Source organism: Phoenix dactylifera, chromosome 14 (assembly GCF_051530095.1).
Source record: "Phoenix dactylifera cultivar Ajwa chromosome 14, Ajwa_hap1_PhDact_Kaust_v1.1, whole genome shotgun sequence".
Taxonomy (NCBI): Eukaryota; Viridiplantae; Streptophyta; class Magnoliopsida; order Arecales; family Arecaceae; genus Phoenix; species Phoenix dactylifera.
The window spans coordinates 20,307,339-20,317,162 of NC_143203.1; the positions used below are offsets into that span (position 1 = coordinate 20,307,339).

The 9,824-nt window shown below is 41.8% G+C and overlaps 1 protein-coding gene and 1 non-coding gene across 2 annotated transcripts; both read right to left on the minus strand.

The window, feature by feature from the left end:
- Positions 1 to 1,477: 1,477 nt before the first annotated feature.
- CSLD5 (cellulose synthase-like D5) lies at positions 1,478 to 6,214 on the minus strand. Its single transcript, XM_008799179.6, has 3 exons — positions 5,169 to 6,214; positions 3,577 to 4,381; positions 1,478 to 3,473 (listed from the first exon to the last, which is right to left on the minus strand). The coding sequence occupies exons 1-3, from the start codon at positions 6,056 to 6,058 to the stop codon at positions 1,689 to 1,691; spliced, it is 3,480 nt and encodes a 1,159-aa protein (XP_008797401.4). The 5' UTR covers positions 6,059 to 6,214; the 3' UTR covers positions 1,478 to 1,688.
- A 2,006-nt stretch (positions 6,215 to 8,220) lies between these two features.
- TRNAT-AGU (transfer RNA threonine (anticodon AGU)) lies at positions 8,221 to 8,294 on the minus strand. The gene has a single exon. It is a non-coding gene; the product is annotated as a tRNA-Thr (tRNA).
- Between the last annotated feature and the right edge of the window lie 1,530 nt (positions 8,295 to 9,824).

A 9,824-nucleotide genomic window follows, 5' to 3' on the forward strand; every position in this document is an offset into this window, starting at 1 on the left:
ATGTTGCTGTTCCAACTTTCTTTCCATTTTTCTGAAATTTTTTTTTGGTCCCTTGAAAATGGGGGTTTAAAAATTTCAGAGATTTCTTTTGTTTCTTTCTTGTGCTTGAGAAAATAAGATCCGGTACTTGGGTTGATAGAGAGAGATTGCTGAGTGCTTGGATTGAGGGTTTCCTTTTGTAATTTTTATGTTTAAATTGTTTGTATATATTTTTTTGATGGATTTTTTTTTTGTTTTGGTTTTTTGGTACACCGGATGAGAACACAATCTAAAGAGTGAGACAATAGAAGAAAATGCAATGGAGACAAAACAGAGACGTGGGTCTATCAAATAAAATCATCGGAGTGATGAGAATGCATGATAATCTGCTACTTGAGAAGCAGGCTTCCCTCTTCTTGAATATAAAAGATAATAAAAAAAAGGCAAGTGATAATACTTTTTTTAATAGATAATAAAACAGTAGGAAGCTGATAACCAATAGCTAACATGTTAAGAAGTAAATATCTTGAATACTCTAATCTATCGGACTGTCCAATATGTTCTAATCTTTTATAAAATATTATAAAGGAGTACCATAGCAAAAATTTTTTGTTTTTATTTTTCAGGTTGGAGGAGGCTAATTCTCTTGAAATGGTTGTAGTCTAATTTCAAAAACCAATAGGTTTTGGTTTTGGTTGGTGTTGAGGATGATAATCTCTTTTGTTTTAATATTTTGGACTTTCACACTTTCTACTATATTGGCTTCGAACAATCTTGTTTTGGAGCAAAGAAGTATGCCGACCATAGCTAAAGTGCATGCCTTAAGTATCGAAGTTTGCGATACTTGAAGAATCTAGCAATGATCAAATGAAGTAGCTAGGGAAATTAGAAAAAATGATAGTGATGACACAATTGAGCTAGGTGAAGATGAAGAGTGATGAACAATTTGTTTTTTTTTTGAACTTGGGGTTGTTGAGATACTTCCTATTAATGGTTTTGTGATGACCCAAAATATGTTGGTATGCTGGGGAATGGAGGAACTGAGTTAAGTTTCTGAACCACTAATAAAGAAATTCAATGCCCATTCATGAGTTTCTTTTTTCCATTTCGGTGGTTTCTTACATAAAAAAGAGATCGTTTTCCCTATTAGCAGTATCTTCATCTCAGCCTCATATCAAACCACATATCAAGAATTCATGATTCTAGAAATTTCAAATTTCGAATTTTAACTTTCAAATAGTATAAATTTAAGATTGATCCTAAAAATTTATTTACTTTCTATCCTAGTATCATTTTAGTTGTAATCTCTTATATATTTTTAACTATAAATATATATGATGACTATCTTATAAAAATAGATTTTAATTGTAATCTCATTTTCATGTGAGATTTACCTCATACAACGTGGAATTATACAAATATGCGCTTGAGCCATTACAGTAAAATGCCGCTGTAGATTCGCACTTGGAAAGATCATGACGCTCTCAAAGAAGATGAATTAATCGAACACAAAGAAAATGGACACTGCGAAGTTTCATTTTCGAGAAAATTAAAGATTCCTCCATCATAGAGGGCGAAGAAATTTAATACATTCCAAACAAAAAAAGAAGAAACTTTGATGGAAACTAACAGGACAAAGAAAGAAGTATGAACGACAACATTACATGAACCAGATCATCATGTACGTCTGTAAACTTCTGTTCTCGTCCTCATGGGAACTGGAAGTTCATGATGAAGTCCTTCCTACTTCCTTTAGGAGGGCTAATGTACACCCAGAGCAAAGAGATGACGATCGAAAGCAGGCCTGACCACATGAACACAATTGTTGGCACCTTTCCCCTCCTTCCCATCAACCCCTTAGCGAATGGGTAGAGATGGCACAGCACCCAGAAGCTGAAGAACACCCCTCCAAGGAGCTTGCTCCATTGAGGGAATTCACTGTACATCGTCCTTGACACCCCTACTGCGATAGCTATCATGTTGATCATCATAATTGTGATTGGGGGCACCATCAGGAAGCTCCACCTGACCTCGTAGAGCTCGGCATACGCATCGTCGTTGTCACCGGCCGCTGCAGGCTTCGATGTTAGAGTGAAAGAGATATCGACGCCGGCAATAACCTTCAGCAGCCCTTGCAGCACCGCTGCTGGGTGAGCGCTGGTCCCTCCAATCAACCAGAACTGCTCATTCCTCCACCACTCATGCAACGTTATCCCAGACCATTTTATCTCGAGCAATGCAAGCAGGCAGAGTGTTATAGTGATGGCCAGTAGGAATATCAGAAAAGTTATGCTTAGAGATTGAACTATGAATTGCCCTGAGAAGAGAGAAACGGCTGGCAGGATGCAGTATACCAGTAGAAAGATCGACGTGAAGGGATACATTCCCACGTTGAAATAGGCCACCCTCTGCAAGAGCTTCATCCTCCTTGTGGCAAAGAGCGCATTGTTTCGAGAGAAGAAGATCTCGACGGAACCCGTCGCCCACCGGAGGACTTGGTGCAGGCGGTCTGTCAGATTGATGGGGGCCGTCCCTCTGAAGGCATCTCGCTTGGTGACGCAGTAGACCGACCGCCAGCCTCTGTTGTGCATCCGATAACCAGTCACGACATCTTCAGTCACAGAGCCATAGATCCACCCCACTCGCTGACCCCATTCAGTTTTGTCCTCGTAGTAGCAGGATACGACGTTGATTGCCTCGGCCACGGTTGCAGCATCCAGTGGCTCTCGAGGGACCGCAAGAGAGCCTGCAGGGCGGCCCTGCCGGACACCGGGCAGGTCTTGAAGTAGTCTTCCTTGGTACTCTGCAACTGGGATGGAAGCTACTAAAGTAGCCGAGCTCCCAAACCTCTTAGGTAGGAGCGATGATGATTCCATGTCCCCTTCTTCATTCTCTTCATCCCCTATAGGCGGCAGCATGATTTCGTTATCCCGATCGCTCTTCTTCCCCATTGTCGGTTTCCTTAGAAAAAGCTTAATCTTCTTCCTTCCAAACCATCCATGGTGTTCGGTGGCACGAGGAGGACTAAATCCATAAAGAGCAGTTCTCCGAAAGATGCAGCCAGTTCCGACGTACATCGGACCCTGCAGTCCATCCATGGCCCTCATGCTGACATCGAAGAACACCAAGTTGTGGTTTGCATACCTGTCACTTGGATCAATCCCTTCAAACCTCTGAGGGAATTGAACGTAACATATCCTGTCGCCGCCTCTATCAAGCATGAAGCACATCCCTTCTCTGAGAGCCATGGAGTTGTAGATGTAGTGATCGCAATCTAGATTCAGAATGAAGGGGCCATTTGACATTATAGCACTGGTTCTAACAAGAGCATTCATAGCACCAGCCTTTTTGTTGTGATCATAGCCTGGCCTTTTCTCACGAGAGACATAGACTAGCATTGGCAGCCTAATGTCGACACCGGCAGTATCGATGAGATTACGCTCGTTTGCCTCAGTGCCCATTACTGGTTCCGAGTTTGGAGGAGCAAGCATTGCCTGTTAAAAAAGATAACATAAGGTAACTTTCACTGAATTATATCTTATGATGGTACCTGAATTTTACTCAATTAAAGAGAAAGCACCAGAAGAGAGTTGATACCTGAATTATACCAGCATGATCACCTCTAGAATGATCAGTTTCAGGCGAGAACCAAGTCCCGGGCCAATGCGAGCCATCGGACATCCAAGTAGCTTTCACAACTTTAATGGGTTCGGAAAGGTTGCCTCCCATTTCCTCCTGCTTCTTTTTAGCTCGCAACTCCTCGTGGGCGTTGTATGCATCGGATCTCCGCCTGATGGATTCAGGCAGAGAATTTATCCTCACCTTGAACTCGTCATACTCTCTTTTAACCTTCCTCCTCTCTCTGACAAAATCTAGCCGGACTTTGTTCTTGAGAGGGTCGCGCTTCTGACTGAAATAGGCCTCAGGATTTCTTGGCTCTATGTCATGTTTTCTGCAGAAGGGGACCCAAATCCTTGCAAAGCTTGCGGTCTCAGCTAGAGCCTCGAAGGTTAGAAGGGATCCTCCATCATCAGATAGGTAGCAAGCTAGCTTCTCGACAGGGTAATCGACTGCAAGGATGGAGAGGATGGTGTTCGCGGTGACAAGAGGAGGTTCTTTTTCCGGGTCTGCCGTGGAGACAATTACGTCAATACCTGGTAGATCGGATCGCCCTTTGGGGTTGCGAGCGCTCGGTGACTCGAAGCGCTCTTTCAAAACCGAGAGGTCTGTTGCTCTGTTAACAGGGCAGAGCTTGGGGAGTTGGTCAAGAAGCCATGAGAATGCAAACCAAAGCTCGCAGGCTACGGACATTCCCCAGAGCCACATTGCGTCATGGTTAGGATGTCGAACTCTCCAAGCGAGAAAGAAGCCAAGGGCGACAAGGCGAATTACCATCAGCAACCTGTGAAAGTTGACAGTGCTAAAAAGATTCACGCATCTTTCAAAACAAATAAATTTGTATCGAAGAGATCTTTCTTGTATTCAGACACTCGAATACAGTAGAAAATTCTACTATATTATGACTGAAGAAATGGGAATCAGCTTACAAATATTAAGACTACAATATGTTTCCTCCCCCCAAAAGTGGCCTAAATGTTGTTGCCATTTGTCCCTTCTTCCGTATATAGTTTATAGAGTAAGTAATGCTTGCTCTTGGATGATTTGAGGATTAAAGAATGGCTTTCTGATGAAAACAAGAGAAAATTGAGTGGCCTTTGCTTCTGAAAATCACGATAAAGAGCTCATAAATGAGCTCAAATGCACTGAAGCAAAAGCTATAAAAGATTCTTCAGGTTTATTTGTAGATCCGGGCCCTCCTCAGAAGTTTGATTGACAATGAGTGCCTCCCAGGTTAATCTATTGTAAGGTTAGGTGGAGTATAAAAATATTAGCCCTGTTATTCTCCCTCTTCTGTTCTCTTTAAGTTGATGCTGTATTTTCTTAAGCACTAACTGTTGCATCTAGGCTATATTGGATGTCAAGTTATAGTTAATCCTTTAAATTTTCACCAAGTGTAACCATATCAAAACTAGGAACCAGATTTCAATAGTTTCTTTACAAAAATAATGATTTGCACTGCCTAATTAGAATAAACCACAAATGACATGAAATAATGCATTAAAGGAAGACAAAATATTCAGTTCAAGTAACAATTCTTATCCCATCTACTTCAAAACTAATATTTTTACCTGTATGGGCTGAGAATCGCTTGAGATACCCCAACCTTCCTCGTCAATGGCCTCCGACTTCTTACCCCGAAACTGGGTGGCTCTTCGAACCCCTTAAATCCTGCTCCACCGCCATGCCCGTCCTTGGGCCAGACAGCATTCCCATACCCATAGGTCCCTTTTGTCTCAAAGAGCCAGCGGTTATGATCAAAGTCAGCAGGCTGGTTTGGGGCTTTGGTCGATTTTATCATCGAAAGCCTTCTTCCGCCTCTGAAATCTGCCATCGATGTCAGCGGAAGGGCTTGCTCCTCGGCCTCTGACCCCGAGTCCTCATCGGTCATGCTTCTGTAGGGCTCCTTGCACCCTGGACACTGCTCTCCACTCCCAATGCACTCCAAATAGCAGTCCTTGCAGATCACAAAGCCGCACTCGCATGGCAGCTTCGAGCCATGCAGAAATGCAGCTCCGTCGCAGCCCTTCATCTTGCACAGCATTCCTGCGGACTTCGCCGTCGGAGGGCTATCGGCGGAGCACTCCATGACATGACCGCGGGTCACGCAGTTGAAACCACCGGTAAAGATGGTGCCGGAGATATAACTCCTTTCAGGTTGAGACTCCGTTGGCGGGTGGTCGGGGGTTGGGGGTATGTGAACGGTGTACCGGACGAATTCAGAGCTCACCTCTTCGATCTCATCCTTGGATGCGGAGCAGTACCTCGCACCACCGGCACTCGATACCTGGCTGCTTGGCCTTGCAGCGGCTGGAGAATTTGGGTTGTTGGACAGGGAATGGCGTGGGGCCGGGCTTGTCAAGCCGATGCTCCTCCGGAGAGCCCCGTCTCCTGCTCCCTTTCCTCCAGAAGAGACCATTATGGTCACAGGAGAAGCGGGAGATGAAGCCCTTCGAGCCATTTCTTTTGGCAACCTCTGTCCTCCTTCCGTGTGCTCCCCAGGAATCAAGCAAGACAACAAATCGTGGATGGGACAAAGAACACAAGGAAAGACCGAAATCCAAGGAAGTTTCTGAACAATCGGAAGAGCAGAGGAGGTATTTGAGCAAATGGAACGGGACCCAGATGCCAAGAAAACCTCAGGGATGAGAGGAGAGAGGCTGGAGATTCTGAGAAGCTTTTTGAAATTTGGTAACCGTTTGGGGCCAAGATGGGATTCAAATTGTGCTCTCCCAACGGTCAGATATGACCTTGCGGCAGCGGAAAGGCACCGACGAGAATTTCGAAACCCAACGGTCGACTACTCCGGGCGGTCCGTCGGATGGGAATCCAACGGATATAGAATGCTGTCAACGGTCACTGCATTTGTTGAAGTTTTAAATTTGGAGACGAGGACAGCAAGGAGCCAGCATGATGGCTTGGATTTGTGCTGCATGTGTGTCTTACACAACAGAACAAGTTGTAGAAGACTTTCAACAATTCATTAAAATGTTCTGATTTTCTAGAATTTTGAATCTTGGCTGTGAGGGACTGGGCTTGGTTGGATGGATCCAAGACCTGAAAAAATATACCCAAAAAAGAGAGAAAAGCTTGGTTCATGCTTACTCATCTTTAGTGACAAAACACTTTCTACAAGGAGAATTATCAAGTTGGATCAATAGAATTGTTAATGGCTAAAGATGTGATATCGGTTCGAAACCCTCGGCATGGCCTTTACAAGTTAAAATACATGTCACCTAGAGAAAGTTTGAAACCAAGTAAACAATTAACTAGTTAAAGTTCCTATTTTTGGTAATTACATCGCATAATACGTTATTCAAAACTAACCAACTTCTCTAAGTTATCCAAGATTAGATTGAATTCCTAACAACAATGGAATGTAAGCTGCTAAGATATAAGTGCAAAACCTTCGCTCGCTACCAATTCTAATATGTGCTAGTAACGGTTACTATGTTCACTATGAAGCAAATGCTGCTGGTTATTGGCCAGCAAACTTAGTCAAGGATATGCAACAAAGTCAAGAATGGAAAAAATGATGTTTGGTAATTCCCATTCTATTTTTATTGTGGGATCACAGCTTGTTTCAGCATGGATGACGATATATCATTAGCAGTACAAGATCCCTATAGCAGGTAAATCTCACCAAGCAAAGCAAGACGTGAATACACTAAATGTTATTTCAAGGAATTATTTTTGATCTCAAATTAACTTTTCTCGCACTCTTGGATAGTGTTTTTTGGGCTCCTGACATAATTAAGAGTGCTGGCTATTACTCTTTTTTTTTTCTTTCCCCCGAGCAATCCCTAAACAATCAAATTGCCATAGAACACAGAAATGAGTGTTATACTATATGAGACTAAGTCTTCAAAAAGGTGCATTTGTTTATGAAAATTCTAATTTTAACTTTTGTTTTATAATTTTTTGGTATTGAAACCATTATGCATCATAGAAATTTGAAGGCAAAAGTTTGTACAAAGTGAGTTCGTACATAACATTTAACCCAAAATCTATAGAATTTACTTTTCTCTCACACACACATGGACAACCAACCGAAAAGCATAAATATAAATAGAAATGCCCCGCCATTTTCCCTTGTTTATTTTCATTTTTTAAAAGAAATTAAGTATGGATCAATAGGAAAATGTTTTTCTCAAAAATAAAGAAATAATAAAGAATCTAATCAACCAAGGATAATAAATCTAGTCAGCCAAGGTTTCATTGTCTTTTGCTAAAAATTCATCTTGAGTTCGTCAATCAAGTATGACTTAGTGAACCATTAGCAGCCACAATGATCAGGTAGCAGCAAACCATATTAAAATAGAATACCTACCTAATGAATTTTATATGCTTGGGTTAAATCTCAAGGATACAAAAATAGTGGAAAAAAGCTCTATTGGAGTAAAAGGATTTACAAATTAGAAGCAATCTGGTTTTTTTTTTCTTCTTTTGTATGATTATCTCTAAATAAATTAAATGATAGATTACAAAAACATAACACACAAGATTTTGCATTGCTCCATCCAAAATTAAATCAAATTTTACATCAGATACAAACAAAAGCAACTGATTGCCAGTATACATTAAAAGTAAAAAAAAAGAAAGATACAGTCTATACAAAAAATATGCTTTCGTTGAGAGTCGAACTCAAGACCTCCCGCTTACTAAACGGGTGCTCTAACCAACTGAGCTACGAAAGCAGGCAATAACGGGTGACCTATTCAGTTTATATGATGAATAACCACGCGAACGCGTAGAGAAATTCTTGAACCACCGGTTCTCACTCATCATCATCTTATATGATGAAAAGCAGGTTTTTCAATTAATTTGCACGGAGCCCAAACCACACACACAAAAAAAACAAACAAAAAGAAAACAGACACAGAGCAGGCGGTTCCCTGGTGGCCCGGCGATCATTTGAGGGTGCTTTTATGGGTTTACTCATAATTGGTACAATTATGTCCTCTGTGAGGATCCGGGCACATGCGTTCACCTGCTTCACCTTTTTCACGTCGCCTCCGACACCACGCGCAATAATATACGACGGTTGCAAGACACGCTACCAACTGAATAATATACAACGGCCTACTCAGCAAATCGTCATCTGAAACATGGCCAGTGCAAGTCGGACCCACCTGCCTTTATTGTATTTCTATAGGTTGAATCAGCTGTCTTCTGTGGGTATGCTTGTACCCAATCCTTCCCTCATCGTAGCCAAAAAAAGAAAAAAAAGCTCGCGTATAACTTGCGCCACAAGCTTGCGGTGTTCGAAGTCACTGAACCCGTCCACGTGGCGCACATTTGTTCCCCGAATTATAAAAGATAACATACTCTGCGATATTTGATCTACGGCCAGGGATTTTCCTGTGAAGTCATCTCGTCAACATTGACGGTAGATCCTTCGTTCCTATATACATCGCCATGCATGCCCTCGGGAACAAAAAATAGCAACCATCCAGGTCCACCATAGATGGATGAAATCATTTCATGTTCTCTCCTTTTCTTTTTAGAAGGAAAAATAAAATCATTTTATCATTCATTGATACGATAAATCTGGTCTACTTAATAATTTTTTTAATCAATAAAAAAAATTGTGGGAGCCTAAAGTTAGAAGAGTTTCACATAAAATATTTATTGTACCATAAGATATCTACACTTGCTGGGGAACATTCCAAGAAGCTATTCCATTTTCCTTATGTTTGCCCATATTCAGGCAACAAATATTAGTACTTTTCGTACCAAACATAAGGAAGAATTTAATAGAGCTGCAGATTGGATGGCTGGTTATTCAACTAGTCATTTTAGAGGCACTATGTGGGCCGGGAAGGGAAGGGAGAGCTACTTTGGACATTCTATAACTTTTTATTTTTTTAGTTGTACTCTTGTTGTATGGAACAACTTGCATTAGCAAATAAATAAATAAAACAACAACGACAAACATCACTAAGTAGGCCGCAATCTTTTTAGAAACTCGTCAGTTTCCCTGGAGTTTTCCTCGCGGTTCCCTTTCAGGTTCGTATCAAAGCTGTAGATATCTCGCAAACCGGTTATCCTAGATAATCTCTATGCGACAATAATCTCTGCCGTCTGATTTGATCTAAACCAATCAGTAGACGCATCTCGGTCCGATCTCGATCCCCGCATAACAACATCTCGACCAACTTTATGCGTACTATACTAACGGCCCGTTTCCCGCAGCCGCGAGCATTCCTCGCCACGATTTGAATCTC

Bases quoted from the DNA above. Each gene is read 5' to 3' on its own strand.
- CSLD5 (XM_008799179.6), bottom strand. From the start codon at position 6,058: ATGGCTCGAAGGGCTTCATCTCCCGCTTCTCCTGTGACCATAATGGTC. The intron at 4,382-5,168 runs GTAAAAATATTA...CAACTTTCACAG, and splicing joins GCGATTCTCAGCCCATACAG to GTTGCTGATGGTAATTCGCC. The intron at 3,474-3,576 runs GTATCAACTCTC...CTTTTTTAACAG, and splicing joins ATCATGCTGGTATAATTCAG to GCAATGCTTGCTCCTCCAAA.